General features: G+C 41.1%; 1 protein-coding gene and 1 long non-coding RNA gene across 3 annotated transcripts in view; both read right to left on the bottom strand.

The window, feature by feature from the left end:
- LOC117394605 (zinc finger protein 704-like) overlaps positions 1–13,183 on the bottom strand; it is a 111,778-nt gene extending 98,595 nt beyond the window's left edge. For both annotated transcript variants that reach the window (XM_033992938.3, XM_059013571.1), the window contains exon 1: positions 12,623–13,183. In XM_033992938.3, the coding sequence (XP_033848829.2) occupies positions 12,623–12,874 (252 nt within the window). In that variant the 5' untranslated portion in view covers positions 12,875–13,183. The remainder of the gene's footprint in view (positions 1–12,622) is intronic.
- Positions 13,184–16,907: 3,724 nt separating this feature from the next.
- Positions 16,908–20,228, bottom strand: LOC131720962 (uncharacterized). Its single transcript, XR_009319790.1, has 2 exons — positions 20,006–20,228; positions 16,908–18,432 (listed from the first exon to the last, which is right to left on the bottom strand). It is a non-coding gene; the product is annotated as an uncharacterized LOC131720962 (long non-coding RNA).
- Between the last annotated feature and the right edge of the window lie 1,001 nt (positions 20,229–21,229).

Raw genomic sequence — 21,229 nt, 5'->3', positions numbered from 1 at the left:
GGTTCCGCCGGAAGGCTAGGAAGCCAGTACCCGACCTCTGCAAGAGTAAGCATTACTTTGCCTCCTGTCCCTTCCGCAGTTACGAGGAGGAACTAGCACCTGATTGGGAGGAGCCCGTGCATCCAGCGTCCAGATGGGGGGACCACGAGCATCCAGCGCCCAGACGGCGGGACTGCGAGCGTCCAGCGCCCAGACTGGGGGACCGCGGGAATCCAAAGCCCGAGAGGCAGCTGTTCCCATCTCGACCAGCAGAGGGAAAATGCCTGCTGTCCCCATCGCCACCAGCAGAGGGAAAATGCCTGCTGACCCCATCTCCACCAGCAGAGGGAAAATGCCTGCTGTCCCCATCTCCACCAGCAGAGGAAGAATGCCTGCTGTCCCCATCTCCACCAGCAGAGGGAAAATGCCTGCTGTCCCCATCTCCACCAGCAGAGGAAAAATGCCTGCTGTCCCCATCTCCACCAGCAGAGGAAAAGTGCCTGCTGGTTGCGCCTTCAGACCCTCACCAGTCCCCTGCAAGAGAGGGAGACCTGCACCAGTCCCCTGCAAGTGAGGGAGTCCCGCACCAGTCCCCTGCAAGTGAGGGAGACCTGCACCAGTCCCCTGCAAGAGAGGGTGAGCCGCACCAGTCCCCTGCAAGTGAGGGAGAGCCGCACCAGTCCCCTGCAAGAGAGGGAGAGCCACACCAGTCCCCTGCAAGAGAGGGAGAGCCGCACCAGTCCCCTGAAACAGGGAGACTACACGCTGCTCCCACCTCCGTCGCCAGGAGACTACACGCTGCTCCCACCTCCCTCGCCAGGAGACTACACGCTGCTCCCACCTCCGTCGCCAGGAGACTACACGCTGCTCCCACCTCCACCACTTCCGCCACTAGGAGCAGAGCAGCAGGAGCTGCCTCTGCCTCCACCACCTCCACCGGCAGGAGCAAAGCAGCAGGAGCTGCCTCTGCTTCCACCACCTTCACCGGCAGGAGCAGAGCAGCAGGAGCTGGCTCTGCCTCCACCACCTCCATCAGGAGCAGAGCAGCAGGAGCTGCCTCTGTTTCCATCACCTCCATCGACAGGAGCAGAGCAGCAGGAGCTGCCTCTGCCTCCTCCACCAGCAGAGGGTGAATACCTGCTGGTTCCGCCTCCACCGCCATGGGAGGACTGCTTGCCCCTCCCACCTCCACCAGCAATGGGTGAATACCTGCTGGTTCCGCCTTCACCGCTGTGGGAAGATTGCTTGCCGCTCCCACTTCCACCACCAGAGGAGCTGCAGCTGAGTTTGGCACCGCCCAAGGATGCCTGCCTCGCACCGTCCAAGGATGCCTGCATCGCACCGTCCAAGGATGCCTGCCTCGCACCGCTCAAGGATGCCTGCCTTGCACTGCCCAAGGATGACTGCCTCGCACCGCCCAAGGATGCCTGCCTCGCTTCGCCCAAGGATGTCTGCCTCGCATCGCCCAAGGATGCCTGCCTCGCTTCGCCCAAGGATGCCTGCCTTGCATCGTCTGGGGCTGCCTGCTGCTCCGCATCACCTGGAGCTGCCAGGTGCTCCGCATGGCCTGGGGCTGCCTGGTGCTCCGCATGGCCTGGGGCTGCCTGGTGTTCCGCATGGCCTGGGGCTGCCTGGTGCTCCGCATCGTCTGGGGCTGCCTAGTGCTCCGCATCGCCTGGGGCTGCCTGGTGATCCGCATCGCCTGGGGCTGCCTGGTGCTCCGCATCGCCTGGGGCTGCCTGGTGCTCCGCATCGCAGCAGGAAGTACTGTGGCTGGAACCCCACCAAGGGGAGCTGCCAGCCACGAAGAACGGGGAGGAGGTCCAGAGACCACTAACCCCAGCAGCAGTTTCGCTGCCGGAGATCGTGGGGGAGGTCAGGAGACCTGCTCCCACTGCAGCACTTTCGCTGCCGGAAGTACTGTGGCCGGAGCCCCACAAAAGGGAGCTGCCGGCTACGAAGATGGGGGAAGGTCAGGAGACCACCCCCCAAGCAGCCATTCCGCTGCCAGGACTACCCTGGCTGGAGGAGCCAGACTAGGAGCAATTAATGTCTCTGCTGACAGCATTTCCGCTGTCAGCTGGGAATCTGCCGGCATTGCCACCAGCAGCAGAAGAGTGGCAGGAGTGTGCCACCCTGCTGTCAGCATTGCTGTTGACAGCCTTACGACCTGTGGGCCCCTTGAAGCCTCTGGTTCTGGCCCAGGACTTTGTGCTGGACTTTTGGGCTTTTAAGGGGGGAGGTGGCCATTGAGGCCATGTGTGCTGCGCACAAGGGGGAGGTATATGTGGCAATGTGCCCTGCCCCTGTGTGCATTTGTGTTTTATGTTGTATGTTGCGTATGTTAATGTTGGTGTATTGTAGTTGGTACACGGGATATAATGTAGGTAATGAGCACGAGTGTTTAACCCTATGCTGCCTACGGGGAATGACCATATTCGGTCATAAATATGAACACTTTCTGTTTAAATGCTTTTAGTTTTGGAACCTTAAATCAGAAATTAAAACCCAATACACCAACAGAAAGGCATTAAGTAGATATTTCCAGTGATGTAATTTATTTTGTTGTGGAGTGATTTTTTTTTCATATAAGCTACACCTCCCAAAAAATTATCGAAATATGAAAAATAATAAATAATATTTTTAAAAAGTGCCAATTTCAACCTCTTTCCAAGTGTTATATAAAAAAACTTAGAGTATATTGTAGCTGCACAATTTTCCAAGGATTTCAAATCTGAAATCAGAATTGAAATATCTTGTACAGTTGCAGAGCTAGATAAGGTTTTGCAATGCATAGTATTTTACAAAAATCAACCTCCGAAATGGCAGACTAGGGTTAAAACTAGTGAGACTGGAAACATTATTGCCCTGTTTGAGAGAGAGTTATATTTCAGTATAAAAATAAAGAAACAACACACAAGTTATAAAGTAAAATGTTTATGTATTTATTTATTTTTTTATTTGAAAATATTACAAATAAAACTTTGAAATTAAGAATTTTATTTGGGAGGGAGGGAGACCAAAAAAAAAAACCTTCCATATTGTGCTGTATTTATTTATCTTCAAAACTACCCTGCAGTTGAAGTGCTGGGCTGGGGCTCCTCCAGATCATTCTCCTCCTCTTCATCCTCCTGCAGCAGCTCTTCATCAAGGAGGTCCTCCTCCATGACGTCCATGCCCTCGATCTCCTCCTCAGTCAGGGCCCTCCTCCTCTTCAGTGACTGAACCAGATGCTAGAACCGATTGTCTCCATCCATTTTCTGGCTTACACACACCCACATAAAACATTAAAATAAATACCAATTATTATTAATAATAATAATAATAATAATAATAATAATAATAATAATAATAATTAATAATAAAATATTCTCCATCCTTTTTCATACACATAAAAAGTAAACTAATAATAATGACTGTTCTTTACACACACACACACAAAGTAAAAGTAAACTCATAATAAAATACATGGCTAAATAATAATAGTAACTACAGCTAAATAATAATAGTGACTACAGCTAAATAATAATAGTGACTACAGCTAAATAATGTCTCTGTTGTTTACACACACACACACACACACACAGTAAACTAATAATAAAATACATGGCTAAATAATAATAATAATAATAACTACAGCTAAATGTCTTTGTTCTTTACATAGGCTACATACACAACGTAAAAATAAAAACTAAAACCAATAATAAAAACAACGAGCTGTATTCCTCATACTTTTACACATCGAATAAAAAAATAAGTTAAAAAAATAATAGATGCACAGCTAAATAATAATAACGACTACAGATAAATAATGAATCGACTAGAAAAAGTAATAATTCTCCTGAGGAGAAACAAGTTCAAAAAATGGAAAAACAAGTCTAGAATAAAAACGTATATGTGAAACTAACGATAAGAAAGATGTTAAAAAATAAAATAAACGTGATGTTGGTACAGTAGTTACTCTTGTCTACAGCAGTCATAAAAGTTAGCCCCGCCCAGCAAGCAAGCACGCACACACACACAAGACACAACGAAAAAAAAACACTGCAGATGTACTCAGCACAAAAAAAACGAATATAAAGTTGAAAAAAAAAAACAACAACAATATGGCTAATTAGCCCAAGTACTTACCGTTTAGATGATATGTAGATTAGCACTCTTGGGATTGTAAAACCGGATCTGCTGTGCACTCAATTACAATGGCGCCGGCAGAGACTCGTCCTTGTAATAAAAATATTATATGTCCTGCCCACCCTAGCCCTAAACCAATGGTAGCATGACAAGCCCCGTAGCCATGGCTATGACCCACACTTTAAAAAAACAAAATTGCTGAAAGAGTGCAAAGAAGAGCAACCAGAATTATCCCGGGTTTAAAAGGCATGTCGTATGCAGACAGGCTAAAAGAATTGAATCTATTCAGTCTTGAACAAAGAAGACTACGCGGTGATCTGATTCAAACATTCAAAATCCTAAAAGGTATAGACAATGTCAACCCAGGGGACTACTTTGACCTGAAAAAAAGAAACAAGGACCAGGGGTCACAAATGGACATTAGATAAAGGGGCATTCAGAACAGAAAATAGGAGGCACTTTTTTCACAGAGAATTGTGAGGGTCTGGAACCAACTTCCCAGTAATGTTGTTGAAGCTGACACCCTGGGATCCTTCAAGAAGCTGCTTGATGAGATTCTGGGATCAATAAGCTACTAACAACCAAACGAGCAAGATGGGTTGAATGGCCTCCTCTCGTTTGTAAACGTTCTTATGTTCTTATGTTATTAATAAACTTTAATAATAAAGTAACAGACAAACTAACGTTAATACAACTAAAGCAAAAAAAAAAAACGGTCAAATCGCTATGTACTATGAGAGGGTGTTTCGGGCTATTACAATGGCAGAGAGAAAAAGTAATGTGCATTAATAATAACTGTCAAACTCAATTAACACAGCACCCCTACACACGTTACAAAATGCAGCACATTATTAGAATGGTGAAGCAACTCACTAGAACGGGAAACACCAAATTGTTCAGCGACTTGTGACTAATTCAGGTTTTTTTTTAAGAGCTCGAACAATTTCCAACTTTGTGTAGCAAGATAAACAGCTGCACATTTTGCCGTTAGTTTACATGCCATTCTGTAGCGATGAGGTGCACTCGAGGAAATCAGAATACAAAACAATTCAATTCAGTGATAGGACGGCGGTCTGGAAATATTTAATAAAGCAATCAGGGTCCCTCAAGACACTCTTGCAATGACAACTCGAATTTTTACAAAATAGTATTGTATCAGTTGTGAACAAATATCTGTCGGTGCCAAGAAGGTGTTCTTTTAAGCGAAGTTCCTGTTCCTTTAGCCGGAGCATTTATAATGGGAAAAATCAGTTTCACCACAAGGGTGTCCCCTTAGGCCAGGGGTGGACAATTCCGGTCCTGGGGGGCCGGTGTCCCTCCTGGCTTTTGTTACAACTGTGCTATAAATTACTTTATTACTTTTTTCACAGAGAGTTGTGAGGGTCTGGAACCAACTTCCCAGTAATGTTGTTGAAGCTGACACCCTGGGATCCTTCAAGAAGCTGCTTGATGAGATTCTGGGATCAATAAGCTACTAACAACCAAACGAGCAAGATGGGCTGAATGGCCTCCTCTCGTTTGTAAACGTTCTTATGTTCTTATGTTCTTCTTATCCCACAGGCCTCAACTTCCCATAGCCACTGTGTCTCAAGTCGAAAGCTACTTTAGCCAGCCCAGTATCCAGGAGGATGCAGACCCACTGTCCTTCTGGCAACAACACCAAGTAACCCTTCCCCAACGTGCCCATCTAACCACCAAATATCTTGCAACACCAGCTTCATCTGCCGCAGTTGAGTCTTTTTTCAATTGTTGGGAATATCTTCAGGTCCGAGAGATGTTCTCTCGCAGATGCTAGATTTGAAGAGCTTATGTTCCTAAGATGCATTTTTACAAATACAAGTTATACTTTATGTTTCTGTATTTAAATCTGAGATTGTTTCTTGGGTTTTGAAATAAGTAAGTGTAAGCATATTAATGTGTGGTTATTTGTTACTTTTTAGTACAGTACACCCTCGCTATAACGAACCTGTTGGGGTCCAAGCCTTTTGTTCATTATATCGATGGGTTCGTTATAGCAAAAGGACAATCAAAATGAAGGATAAACTGTTGGAGTAAGTTAATGAGATAAGATTGTGAATAAAAGTAGAATTACATGTACCTGTTCATTTCATGTATGCTGTATTCTGCTTTTACTTTATCTAATTCGTTAAATAATTAAAATACAGTACAAAAAAAGCACAAATCCCAAATTAAATCTGAACTTTTATTCAAAATCAATCTGACATGAATCGTTTCAAAGTGCACCAAATCTTAATCAAACAATCAAGTATCCCAAACTGAGTTTTTATTCCAAATCAACCTGACATGAAAAGTTAATCAGATCCTCAAAATCTTTTTCTTTTTTTTTTTTTTTAATTCAAATTTGTTTTGCCACATGGTTGTTGAACAAGCCAAAAACGAGTGCTTTTTGACAACCTATATTCAGAGATATGCCTGCGTTACTACTTTTTTCAAACGATCAATGTAGTTTCCAGCTTTGTTGCAACATAAAATGATTTTCGTTTTGGAGGCAGTTACAAAGCACACGTTTTTTATTAAGACAAAAGAGTTGACTTCACTGCGAGGTGGCATGATCCTGTGCGTACAGACCAGGATGTTGACAGTGTGTGTATATTGTAACAAAAATCTTTAACGCTATAAGAATGAGCCTTCAGTCGATTCAGGGCCAAACTCGATCTTATTACACTAATAAATGATCAAAAAACAATCTGCCAATTGTTAACTAACAATTAACACGTCGCTGTGAGCCACGACCGATGGTGCTAAAACTAATTAATTTTTTAAAGGAATCTCAGGGTAGAACTATTCTGTCTCTGCTTATTCGCTTCTCTCAGCTTCACAACAACAACAAACACTACCCCTGTCACTGGTCTTTAGCTCCAGTTAGTCCCACCTCGTCCCACTCCATGGCCAATCACCAGCAGCTCCTGTGGTCCGTGCTTGTCGTCCATAGGCTTTGACTGATGTGAAACACAGCCCCTCCTACTCCAAGCATTCCTGCACTTCACAGACCTCACATATGTTGCAATATTATCTTTTTTTTATTTTATTTTTATTTGGGGTCCAGCGCCCAGGTTCGTTATAGCTGAAGGTTTGTTATAATGTAGGGTGTTAGAGCGAGGGTGTACTGTATAATTGTAATTCTAATTGCAAATACTGCTGCATAATCGTAATTAATTGTAACTGAACAGAACACTTTAATTGTAATTGTATTTTCAACTACCAATGCTGCTGTGATTGTAATTGACCCCAGGCCTGATAGTAACAAAACAATACCATTGAACATTACTATTTCAATGTTTTGTTCAGTAGATAGCAGTAGAGATAGCTATCAGCATTTGTAAAAAATATCGATTGGAAATTATATTTCTTATACTCAGACGCCACGAATCCCTGTGGCGGAGTGTCCCGCCCCTATGTATTATTATTTGTATTTTTGTTTGCGGCGCGGGTAAAAGCGCCACGTCTTTTATTATTATATTTGAAAACACAGTGAGGATGCATGGCTGATCAGCTACTGATTATTTAACTAGCTGACAGTCATGCATCCTTACCAAACGCGTGCAGACTCTGGCTGAGGGATAATAAGATAATTAACTACTAGTTAATCCCTCGACCAGAGTATATAAACCTGCAGCTCTCTGCACTCGAGGTTGGGTGTACAGAGGAGAGTACGGGGAGCGGAGAGAGCGAGCAACATTTAAAAAAACAATTGCTAAAACGTGCTGGATTATCCAGCACGACACTTACTTGTTTGTTTGTTTATTCGTTTGGCCCTCGTGCACTTTTGTTTTGTGTTTTGTTGGTTTGTTTAAATCTTTTGTTTTGTTTATTAATAAATACGCTGAGTGCCGTTGCACTCAGCTTCAACCGCCCATCCATTGTTTTGTTTTCTACTTCCTGGTCCGTGACGTCACCACTGCGAGCCAGACTGTCACAATCCCCCACACAGTTAAGTAAAACTTCAAATAAGTAAAACTCTAAAAGACAAATGTGTGAATCAATCTTATTTACAAGTGCAACTCTGGACTTTAACAGAGAAGGTCTCCAATTCCCAACACACTAAATTGCATTGCTATAAAAAGACAGGCGTTACATTCTCAGTTTTAGATTCACAAATTACTATAAAGGAAAAAAAAGGTTTTCATAAACTGACAGTGTTCTAAATCAGGGGTCCCCAAACTATGGCCCGCAGGCCAAATCCAGCCCGTGCAACTTTCATGACCAGCCCGCTAATGTTGTGGAAAATTTCTATAAAAAATGACTCCAACTGAAAGCTATGTGATCTAAGCACTCTCCAAGAACACACACAAACAGGCAGAAACAGAGACAGAATGTTCACAGACACGCCTCCATTTCCATTGGCTCAGCGGGCAAACTTGCAGCACGCTCCATTCAACTAGGGAAGCCAACCAATGAAAACATGCTAACATACAGGCAGTTATTATCGCGGTGACACAACTGGCTGCTGATCTGTTGTGCTTTGTTTGTACACTACTTGTTAAACTGCAACTCGCTTAAATAAAAATAAAACAAGAAGTGCTTGGAACGATATCTCTGTCTAAGAGTCCTGTATCGCAAGTCGAACCCCAAAACACCACGTCTTCCCCAGATGAGCAACATAAAAGGCTTAAACAAGTATACTTCCAGAATACTACTTATACTGCAGGGTAGGTGAATACAATTATATAAATGAGAATAACAACCTGTGTCGAATATGTAATTTTTATTTCATAAATTTAAAATAGTTTCCCTTTATTTGGTAAATTAAAATAATTCAGAATATACATATATTGCTTTGGGAATCTTTTTTTTTTTTTAAATCTATAGTTTCCTTCATGTTCTAAGTTTTCACCAGCATCAGGTGGAGAACTAGTATCTCTGTGTTGATTCTGGGATCTCATCATATTCCAGAGAAAGTTAATACTATAATATTAGAGATATTTTATGCCATTGAGAAACGTCTCATTTAGAGAAACCCCTTTATCATATTAGACATGCAACAAAACCATGGTTACCAACATTCTAATTGAAATAACGTTTGGTCACATCAAAGCTATACCTTGTAAAGATAAAGATCCTACACAAATTAAAAAATGTCTCAAATAAACCATAGAAAACGCAGCATAAAGTGTATTACACATACTTTTATAGCATATATTTACAAGTAAAATTAATATGCACAGAACAAAACGTTAGATAGTTGAACAGAACTAACTTGCACTTATTCCGAGCTCCGCCCCTCTCCTTAAGCACAGCTGGACTCACTGGAGGCAAGGCAAACTGGCCTGCTTCGTCCTGCAGCGGAGACTTAAGCCGTCAATCAGGGTATTGTGCACTATACTCATTAAGTGGTTTCCTCTTGCGCCCCATTTTCAAATCAAACTAGTAACTGTCACCGTATATACCTACAATAGCAAAACCACCTTTTATTATTATTATTATTTGTTTATTTAGCAGACGCCTTTATCCAAGGCAACTTACAGAGACTAGGGTGTGTAACTATGCATCAGCTGCAGAGTCACTTACAACTACGTCTCACCCGAAAGACGGAGCACAAGGAGATTAAGTGACTTACTCAGGGTTACACAATGAGTCAGTGTCTGAGGTGGGATTTGAACCGGGGACCTCCTGGTTACAAGCCCTTTTCTTTAACCACTGGACCACACAGCCTCACCTTAACCCGCTAATTTCAAAGTAGGCACTTTGAATGACAGGCGCTGTAGTTGGCAAATGAAAGTGCACAGTCAGTCTGATGATTGACAGTCATTTAAACGAATGAGAGCATTCTAGCGCTGCTTCAGCCAACGAGATCTGTCAGGACAGGATAAAATGACTGATGGTGAAACTACACTAGCCTATTAAGGAACCACTGATTTGACTGACAGCGACCTCTAGCCATTCAGAGCGGAACGGAGACAGGACAGATAGCAAGTATAAAAACTACACAGACTAGAGATGATTTCTTAAATTATTATTTTCGGTAAGAAAAAAAATAGCGAGTGGTTTTACCGACGTTTATCCTATATAAATTGATTTCAGTTGAACTCATATTTTTTGAGAATTTGACGTTTAACAAGCTTTACGGATTACAATCGAAAAGTAGCAAACCTACATATAATTAAAGATGCTATAGTTAAACTATAGTAAATTATGTATTATTAGCTGTAGTTTTCAATATAGTAACTACAGTAAACACAGTAGTATGTTAATACTATAGTAAACTACTATAGTTGAAGGTGTAGTATAAACTGTAATTACTATAGTGCACAGTATAGTAAATACTATAATGGTAAAACTATAGCTTCCGCAAAAATACAATGGTAAGTTACTGTGATAAAACTATAGTAAATGCACTACAGTTTTACTATAGTAATTTTTTTCCAGGGCCAGCCCGGAAAGGTACAAATTTGTATATGGCCCTTTGGTAAAAAAGTTTGGGGACCCCTATTCTAAATCATTTCTCAGGCCATTCAGTCAAGTACTTCAGTTCGTTACATTGACTCAAACTAGTTAAGCTCATACATTCTCAGGCAACCAAACCAATCTTGTTTCAGGTTTGCTGATAGTAGTGACTTATTTTAATCATGGAAACAAAGCAAATACATTGTGTCAAGTTTACATAGCAGTTAACTCGTTTGCAGTTGCCCATGGTTCACGCACACACATAGCACAAGCAACAACCAGGGAAAGGAAGGACAGACGCACAAGTACAGATACAGAAGTGGCACTCCTGTGGTTATGCTGCTCTCCATATACTGTACTAAAATATTTTCACTTGTAATAATTGCCATGATAATAAATTGCTACAGTTCTCGTGAAAATAAATGTCCATAATTATTTAGAGTATTTTTGTATTGTTTTCACTACATAACAGCCTTTGTCTGTGGCCACCAGGGGTTTACAAATAACTATGTTCATTAGCTGCCTGAAGCCCCTTTCACACTGGCATACTCTACCCAGGTCGGAACCCTGAATCATGCGGGTCGTCTACGTGATTTCATACTGCTTTTGATCAAGCAGGGTTGACCTGGGTGACAGACTCAAGTGCACAATGCGCGTATCAATGCCCCGGAAGCAGCTTGTTACGGACGCTTCCATCCAAGCTTCTCTGGATTGAACAGTTGGCCCAAGTGTTGATTAGGGCAAATGTTTCTTCATCCCTGCTGCAATCTGGCTCATTCATGGGGTTTCCATGCGGGTCAATTTACACATGAAATGCCGATGTGCGTGCACGTTTGGGAGAATTACTCGGGTAAATCAGGTTTGTGGCCGAAAAAAATGACCAAAGAGAGGGATAGGGTAAATCTCATTTACTCGTGTAAATGACGAAACACACGGGAAATCCACGCCCAGTTTCACATTAATGAGTCGTAAGATAGTTGAAACAGTATTCACTACTAATGACATTTGAAAAACAATTTGGGCAAGAGTAGTAAAACACATTATTAACCAGCCAGGCACGAGGTATTTTGCTTTATTACAGCAGCTTAGATTCACTCGTGTAGCAGGTCTCTGCGCATGGAAACCACATTTTCACAAAATTTCACTAGTAATCTTCAAAAACAGCACAAGTACTTTACGCATAACTAATTTACATATCAATCTCCACCTTTCCCACACATTTGCATGACGTCGAGTGAAAAGCCCGGTTTACTCGAGTAAAATAAATTGAGCGAATGGAAACCCATACACGATACATTTTTTTCGTGTAAATGTCTCGAGTTAAAAAAAAAAAACTCGCATGGAAACCCCATGATTGGGTGTCTATGAGGGTCAAACCATGGTCGCTGTAAAAACAAGTCAAAGTTCAGTTGAAGTACACACCATTCGTTCCTTCCTATCATAACAATGCCACCTGCCTGACAGTTTGATACCCGTACATCAATTAAAGCGGCACGAAGTAAACAGACAACTGTAATATTAATTATGTGGGAGGACTGTATGTAGCCTGCAGCATTTGCATTTGAAATGCTGCTGATCGCGTAACTTGTTCAGCACAGGTGTGTCTGTTCGACTACCTTCATCCCCTTTCTTTACGCTGGGCCTTATTATTATTAATATTATTATTATTATTATTATTATTATTATTATTATTATTATTATTATTATTATTATTATTATTATTTGTTTATTTAGCAGACTTACAGAGACTAGGGTGTGTGAACTATGCATCAGCTGCAGAGTCACTTACAATTACGTCTCACCCGAAAGACGGAGCACAAGGAGGTGAAGTGACTTGCTCAGGATCACACAATGAGTCAGTGGCTGAGGTGGGATTTGAACCTTACCTTAGAACTACCGCCTGCCCATCGATATCATCCATCAATACACCATACAACAATTGTTTTTATTCATTGTGAGCATTGCTGTTCAGACATGCTACTTTCTTCGCTTATTCTTCTCCCGTATAGTAATATTTCGCCACTGACTGAACAAAAACAGTCGGAACCCGAATAGCAGCAGCAGAGGTAGGCTGATCACAAAACAAAACAAAAAAAAACATACACACCTTGTACTTGAGTTGCGCTTTCCCTGTCATTTGTGCTGGACTCTTGACGATTTCCTCTTCAGAATACTCTTTCAGGGTCCCATCCTGCAGCAACACTATGTACACGTTACGGCGAGATCCCTGCACCGTTTCCCTGTTCTCCAATTTGACAGCTTGAACCACCCCTGGGAGCAGCGCTCCGTCCCCCGTGGGGCTAGGGGCACATACACGGCTCCCAAGAATCGAACGTTTTACCAAACGCCGAGAATACATACCGGATTGTTGTTTTTTATGTTTTTTTTTTTTTAATTAAATGTTGTCTACAGGATGATTACATAAAATAAACATCTATAAATATAAAAGCAACAGAAAATATGACGAATATTAACTTGCTAGTGCAACAACACTGCAATGGAGATAACTGTTTCAGACAGCAAATATGCTTAAAATATATGTAATAAAAAACAAACGTCTTGATATCGCATGACTAGAAATCAGGACTGTGTAGGAAACTGTATCAACAAATTGTTCAATCTGACCGGCTACCGATCCTTCTTCACTCGAGTTGTTTGTTTTCCTAGCCATTCCCATAGCCCTGTAGTAAAGCAAAAAAAAGTAAGGGGTGGAATTTTGTGTGGCTTGGAAGTAAAACGTACAATGAATTAACTACATCGTGTTCATAAAACAAGAATGACAATGATAACAGTGGCAAAGGCTTAAATATTTTTTTTTAATCACTTTGAAGACACAAGTAGCTTCACTTTATTTCAAGTTTCACATTTCCTTTTGAAATCCGGTCCAGCCTTTAAAATCCATTCCGGTCAGTTGGACGCCAGTCTCTCCTCTTGGTGGAATGCTGCCTGTAAACATGTGTGGCGTCAAGGCCTCGCTGTGCTTTGATTGGTGGGAAATATGCACGCCTCTACTATTTTACTCTCTTGCAGAGATGTACATTTCCCTTCAAGCCGCAGTACACAACAGAGCAAGGAAGGAAGGGAGGTTCATTCAAAGCAAAGTAAAAAAAAAAAAAAAAAACACAAAGCAATGACACTGAGAGAAATAGTAGAAGAAAGGATTGGACGCGAGACAGGCAAGCGGACAACAATAGCAGTAGGGGTTGCAGCATTCTGTGGCCTGTGGTCCGGACCACTCAGCGATCTGACGTCACATTGGTCCCAGCCAGCACGCCCAACTGGCCCCCATGTGGGTAGTAGATGGTTTGGCTGGGCTCAACTGGGCTTGGGCTCTAGGTGGGTATACTGCTGAGTTCTGCGTGGGCCCCAGTTGGCCAATGCCCTGAAACTTAACTTCTGGAAATGTGGCTGTGTAATGGCTCTGTGTGGGTTAATAATAATAATAATAATAATAATAATAATAATAATAATAATAATAATAATAATAATAAGACTGTATGCCCCTTAAAACATGTTAAAGATTTATTCATACCTGTAATTATTAGTGTTGTATATTTTATACAGTAGTCTCCGGCTAAGAGAACACCCCTCGGGAAGCAAGCAAAGTGTTCTCAGCAACCAGACACAAAATGGATCAATGAATAAATAAATACATGTGTATTACTACGCACGTACATCAATATATGAAATTAACTGAATAAGTAAAAGCAAAACAATAGGCAACTGTATGTTGCCTATTGTTTTGTTGTTGAAGCTGACACCCTGGGATCCATCAAGAAACTGCTTGATGAGATTCTGGGATCAATAAGCTACTAACAACCAAACGAGCAAGATGGGCTGAATGGCCTCCTCTCGTTTGTAAACTTTCTTATGTTCTTATGTTATTAATAAACTTTAATAATAAAGTAACAGACAAACTAACGTTAATACAACTAAAGCAAAAAAAAAACAACGGTCAAATCGCTATGTACTATGAGAGGGTGTTTCGGGCTATTACAATGGCAGAGAGAAAAAGTAATGTGCATTAATAATAACTGTCAAACTCAATTAACACAGCACCCCTACACACGTTACAAAATGCAGCACATTATTAGAATGGTGAAGCAACTCACTAGAACGGGAAACACCAAATTGTTCAGCGACTTGTGACTAATTCAGGTTTTTTTTTAAGAGCTCGAACAATTTCCAACTTTGTGTAGCAAGATAAACAGCTGCACATTTTGCCGTTAGTTTACATGCCATTCTGTAGCGATGAGGTGCACTCGAGGAAATCAGAATACAAAACAATTCAATTCAGTGATAGGACGGCGGTCTGGAAATATTTAATAAAGCAATCAGGGTCCCTCAAGACACTCTTGCAATGACAACTCGAATTTTTACAAAATAGTATTGTATCAGTTGTGAACAAATATCTGTCGGTGCCAAGAAGGTGTTCTTTTAAGCGAAGTTCCTGTTCCTTTAGCCGGAGCATTTATAATGGGAAAAATCAGTTTCACCACAAGGGTGTCCCCTTAGGCCAGGGGTGGACAATTCCGGTCCTGGGGGGCCGGTGTCCCTCCTGGCTTTTGTTACAACTGTGCTATAAATTACTTTATTAGACCAATAATTGGTAATAATTTGTCCAATTAAGTAATTTAGGGCAAAGTTGGAACAAAAGCCAGGACTGAAATTGCCCACCCCTGCCTTAGACAAAGCGTTCCCTTAGGACAGTGCTGCCCAAACACGGTCCTGGAGCCCCTATCCAGTAAGTTTTGTAGGTCACCCTAAATCGCTAATTTCTAAAGACTGGGAACACATGGAAGTTATTGATCAATTAAGCAAATAACTTGTTCAATTAAGGGAACTCTGGTCATTGGGACAGTACAAGCTGGGAAAATGTCATGACTTGTTTACTGTCATGATTTATTTAAGGTGGTACAGTCTGGATTACAATTTTAGTTAGTTTTGGTTTCTGTTTAGTTTATGTTTGAATACAAATGTAATACATTATACAAAAATCAAATACATCATGAAGTTTCAAAGCAGGATTTGTTAAATTAAACAAACCAAAACTATCTAAAATTATAATTCAGCCATACCACCTTAAATAAATCATGACAGTAGAGAGATAAGTCATGACATTTTCCCAGCATGTAATCCAGGCCATTGAGGGCTGAAAAGGGTAGTTCATTTTTTGTACCAAATGATCTCTAAATGACTTCAGTTAATAAATCACCTGCTTAATTGATCACAATGAAATTGTTCCAGGTGTTAAGAAATTGTTGATTAAAGGTTACCTATAAAATCTGCTGGATAGGGGCTCTCCCAGACCGGGTTTGGGCAGCACTGCCTTTGGAGGTGTTCCTATATGCGGAGACTACTGTATATGGATATCCCTCTATCTGTATAATTGCTTTACTATGTTGCTCCAGGGTAAGAAACCTTTTTTTTTCGTTTCCATGTTATTTTTTCTTTAGTACTGTAACTTACAGTTGTGTAGACCTGCTTTCCGGTTCAACAAGCTCAGATAGTAATGCAAACTGTAACTGAAGATGGAAACTTCAAAGAAACACTGAGTGATAAACGGAGACCGATTTCTCCTTCAGGATTGTTTTTTATTTTATAAAAGACTTTTTGCAAGACTGTGAAGTAGACACCCCCCTCCCCCCGCCAAAAAAATAAAACTGCAGCACGACTGTGGCAATGTGCCCCGCCCCTATGTGCATTCCTGTGTTGTATGTTGCGTGTTGTGTGTTAATGTTGGTGTATAGATATGGCTGCACGGGATATAAATGGGTGTGTGCAACACGAGTTATTTAAAATGTATAATTGTATTTAGGCACGAGGATTGCACTTCACTTCACGTGCATTTAAGGTATTTAATATGTGAGCACAGGGTTGCACATAATTAATTCACGTGCTGGGATTCAAGTGAATAATTAATTAGTAATTGAATCCCGGCACAACAGTATATATAGATGCACGTTTCACTCACTCTGGGTTGTGTGTTCGGCGAGTGGAGAACGGGAGTGAGGAAGGAGAAAAAGTAAAGAAGAGTAAAGTTTCTTTCACTCACCGTGTTTGTTTGTCTGTTCGTGCCCTGTCTGTTTACTGTTTTATCGTTTTGTTTGTCTATTTATTTTGGCTTAAAGTGCCGTGTTCTGTTTTGGTCAACCTTTTATTTATTTGTTTATTAAAACACTGAGCGCTGCCGCGACTCAGTTTGATTACCACCGTCTGTGTACTCCTTTCTGGTCTGACGTAACCACTAGAGCCTGCTTGTCACAACGACCTAAAGAAAAATTGTTGTAAATAAATACAGCAGCGGCAAAATCTGAATCGGTCAAAAATGTATTATTTTTCATCAAAATGTTATTTTATGATGACTGTGAACAGGACAGTAATCAATCAAGTAACAGTATATCCAAACATTTTAATAAATCAATTGTGTAACAAGATTAATCAATTTGATTAATAACTCGATTTAGTTAATATTGAAACATATTCATAGTTCAGATTAGTCACAAAATGTATTAATGATAGGCATCAATTGGATTTTTAAATTAATGTCACCAAGTACAAAGGTTAGTATGAAAACGTTTGTATAAAAAAAAAAAATGTGCATCTCAAAACTTATCCCCACAGTACAAATGCATTAGTTACAACTCATAAGTGAAAACATCATTCTATGAACAAAATTAATATCCCCAAAACATGTTGTTTTTTTTAATCGATATGTTTATTGTATTTTGCCAGTATTGCATGTACAGTAGTAGTATATGCTATTGCAGATGTCACCATGTTAATTTTTAACCAATGAGAATGCGGCACTTGATTTTGACCGGTACCCTGACCCTTTTCTTAGCCAATTAGGATTGACCCGTCTCCCTTCCGGGTCCAAATTTGTAGTTTTATAGTTCCAGAAGTCCCACCCTCCTGTCCTGTCACGTGTTTGTAATCTTTTGCAATTCTGGAAATCCCATCCTCCCTTCCCGCCATGTGTATTATTATTATTATTATTATTATTAATTTATTTATTTCTTAGCAGACACCCTTATCCAGGGCGACTTACAGTCATAAATAAAAAATACATTTCAAGAATCACAGTACAAGTATTAATACAATTAAGAGCAAGATAAAATACAATGACTTCAGTTCTAGTAAGTACAAGTATATTACAAAATACAAATCAATATCAGAGCAGATAACAGTGTCAGTGATAGTTACATCAAGATACGATTAAATGTTAGTGGCAGATTACAGTACAGTACTCTGTAAAGTACAGGATTAAATGCAGTAAAATAGGGAGCAGATAAGTGCAAGTAAAGCACATTAAGGAAGAGTGATAAAGTGTCCCGAGGGAAAAGAGGAGTTCTACAGGTGCTGTCTGAAGAGGTGAGTCTTGAGGAGGCGCCGGAAGGTGGTCAGGGACTGGGCAGTCCTGACATCTGTAGGAAAGTCATTCCACCACTGCGGGGCGAGGGTGGAGAAGGAGCGAGCTCTGGAGGCAGGGGAGCGTAGAGGAGGTAGAGCCAGTCTTCTAGTGCAGGAGGAGCAGAGAGGTCGAGTGGGGGTGTAGGGAGAGATGAGGGTCTGGAGGTAGCTGGGTGCAGTTCAGTCAAGGCATCTGTAGGCGAGTACAAGAGTCTTGAACTGGATGCGAGCAGTGATTGGGAGCCAGTGGAGTGAGCGGAGCAGTGGAGTTGCGTGGGAGAAGCGAGGCAGAGAGAACACCAGGCGAGCAGCGGAGTTCTGGATGAGCTGGAGCGGATGGGTGGCGGACGCAGGGAGGCCAGCCAGGAGGGAGTTGCAGTAGTCTAGGCGGGAGAGTACCAGGGCCTGGACCAGGAGCTGGGTGGCGTAGTTGGTGAGGAAGGGTCGGATTCTTCATATGTTGCTCAGGAAGAATCGGCAAGTGCATGCCAGAGTGGAGATGTGCTGGGAATAAGAGAGGAAGGGGTCCAGGGTGACACCAAGGTTCTTAGCTGAGGAGAAGAGAGTGTGGTAGATTCCAGAGGAACGGAGATAGAGAGCTCAGAGGAGGGGGAGGAGCAGGAGGAGGGAAAGAAAAGGAGGTCAGATTTAGAGAGGTTGAGTTTGAGGTGATGCAAGTACATCCAGGAGGAGATAGCAGACAGACAGGTAGAGATACGGGAGGGGATGGTGGAGTCAGAGGGGGGGAAGGAGAGGAAAATCTGAGCATCATCAGCATAGAAAAAGTATGAGAAACCACAGGATGCGGTGAGGGGGCCCAGGGAGCGGGTGTAGAGAGAGAACAGGAGAGGACCCAAGACTGACCCTTGGGGAACTCCTGTTGAGAGAGGGCGAGGTGTGGAGGTTGCTTCACGCCAGGTTACCTGGTAAGTGCGGTTGGAGAGGTAGGAGAACCAGGCCAGAGCAGTGCCAGAGATTCCCAGGTCAGCGAGAGAGGATAGTAGAATAGAGTGATTTACAGTGTCAAAGGCAGCAGAGAGGTCGAGGAGAATTAGGACAGAGGCAGCTCGGACAGAGTTTAGTGAGTTAGTGATAGACAGGAGGGCGGTTTCAGTGGAGTGAACAGAGCGGAAGCCAGATTGGAGAAGGTTGAGCAGAGAGTGGTTGGACAGGAAAGCAGAGAGCTGGCAGTGTATTGCCCGCTCAAGGGTTTTGGAGAGGAAGGGTAGGAGGGAGACAGGACGGTAGCTCTGGAGGGAGGTGGGGTCGAGGGTAGGTTTTTTGAGGAGGGGAGTGATAGAGGCTTGTTTGAAAGCAGCGGGAAAGAGACCAGAACGGAGAGAGGTGTTGAGAAGGGAGTTGTATGTAGTTTTCTAATGCACTTATGAAAACCATGTTCCATGATTGTAGATGATCAGAATAAAATTGAGATTTAAACACACGTTTTGGGTTAAAAAAAAAAAATGAATCAGTAAAATGTGGAAAAACAAGGGGAACATGGGCTTTTTTAAAAAAAAAAGCTTTACAAAAATAAAATAAGTTTGAAATACGTTAAAAAAACGGGTATACAATTTGTTATAGTCTATTTCAGAAATAAACAGATAAAGTGAGCAAAAGTGGGGAAAAAACTAAAAGATACAAGGTGTTGAAAAAAATAAAGAAATAAAATAAGCTTGAAAATGTTAAAGCATTAAAATGTTAAAACAATGTTACAAGGCATGGCCTTTTTAAAAAATGTCTTTAAGAAAAGACTTAAGATCCAATGGACGTATGCTCACGTGGTAGATGCAGCTTTTATTGATACAATAGATATTGCTAAAAAAAAAGAAGAAAAAAAAAGCTTGGAAATGTAAAACAGTGTGAATTGTTAAAACGTGCAGAAAACAGAGCAGCATGTTTGTTGAAAAAAAAGACTAAAAATGTGTTAAACACTTTTAAACACTTCTTAACCAACACATAAATAAATAAAAACAAAATAATAATAATTGTGAGACCCTCTTCTGGAATGTCCGTAGGCCTACAAAGTGTCTTGAGTTTAAAACATTAAAGCACCCAATTAAAAAAAAAGAGTACAAACCTTAAACGTGTCTGTGTTTGTCTGTGTCTGAGGCAAAGAGAACACTGTTGTACACGAAACTGTGCCCCGCTGGAGCTAAGCGCGTTGCTCGAAGATAACAAATGAGAGGCCCCCAGCACTAGCTAAAGTAACAGCGTAGCTGGTCATGTGCTGAGGGCGTCGCTGGTACGTTTGTTCAAAGGTAAGAAAGCGGTCTCGTGACAGAACCAATGGGGGAATCGTTGCAGTAAATGGTCAAAATAAGGTTGCAGTGCAGTTACTTAAAAATGAAAAAAAATTGTTAACACGTGTAGAGGCTGCATATCCAGAGGTATATTGCCCCGATACAGAAGGAAGCGACACAGGATGGCTTTAAAACAGAGAAGAGTGTATGTTTAAAAAAGACACAATGTACAAGCACGTGTAAAACGGCACGGTCTGCATCTCAAGTGTCTTGAGTTTAAAACATTAAAATGTCCAATAAAAAAAAAAAAAAAAAATACAAACCTTGACTATCGGCTGTCGCTATGTTAGACTTGTTACAATGTATTTACTTAAAATGAAGAAAAAAAAGTTTTAAAATAAAACGCTACAAACCTTTTCAGTGTCAGTGCTTATCTGTATCTGAGCAAACTGAGAAAGAATTGCGAGTTTTTTTTTTTTATAAATTTTTATCGGATCAAAAGTCAAGAGAAAAACCAAACAGAAAATATAGACAAAATAGTTCCATACAATAGACATCAGTTGTAACATAAAATTACCATGGACGGGGGAGGGGGGGGGGGGGGGGGGGATGGGGGAAACTCAATATTTAATTATACATAGACTTCATAGCTTTTGCATATATTATAGGTCTTAATGGCTTTTTTTTGTTATTACAGTATTTTATTATACTAACATATTGTTCGATTTCGTTTGAAAACATGAAAAAATTAGGTTTTTGGAGAGTAAATTTACATTTATGGATATGGAATTTGGCCAACAAGATCAAGAGATTTACCAGAAAGATTTCATTTTGGTCTATTTTCACATATTTTGTTATTCCGAATAAGATGTATCCCAAATTTTATTTAATTTTATTATTTATATTTTTATGTATATAGTTGGTTAGATCAGTCCAAAAATATCTGAGTAACTACAGTTCCGAAATAAATGAGTCGTAGTTTCAGGGTAAATATTGCAGAAGGAGCAGTTAAGGTCAATGTCAGTTTTTTTTTTTTTTAGGTTGTATTTAACTGGGTAACA

Source organism: Acipenser ruthenus, chromosome 3, assembly GCF_902713425.1.
Source record: "Acipenser ruthenus chromosome 3, fAciRut3.2 maternal haplotype, whole genome shotgun sequence".
Taxonomy (NCBI): Eukaryota; Metazoa; Chordata; class Actinopteri; order Acipenseriformes; family Acipenseridae; genus Acipenser; species Acipenser ruthenus.
This window is presented reverse-complemented; position numbering and strand designations above follow the sequence as displayed.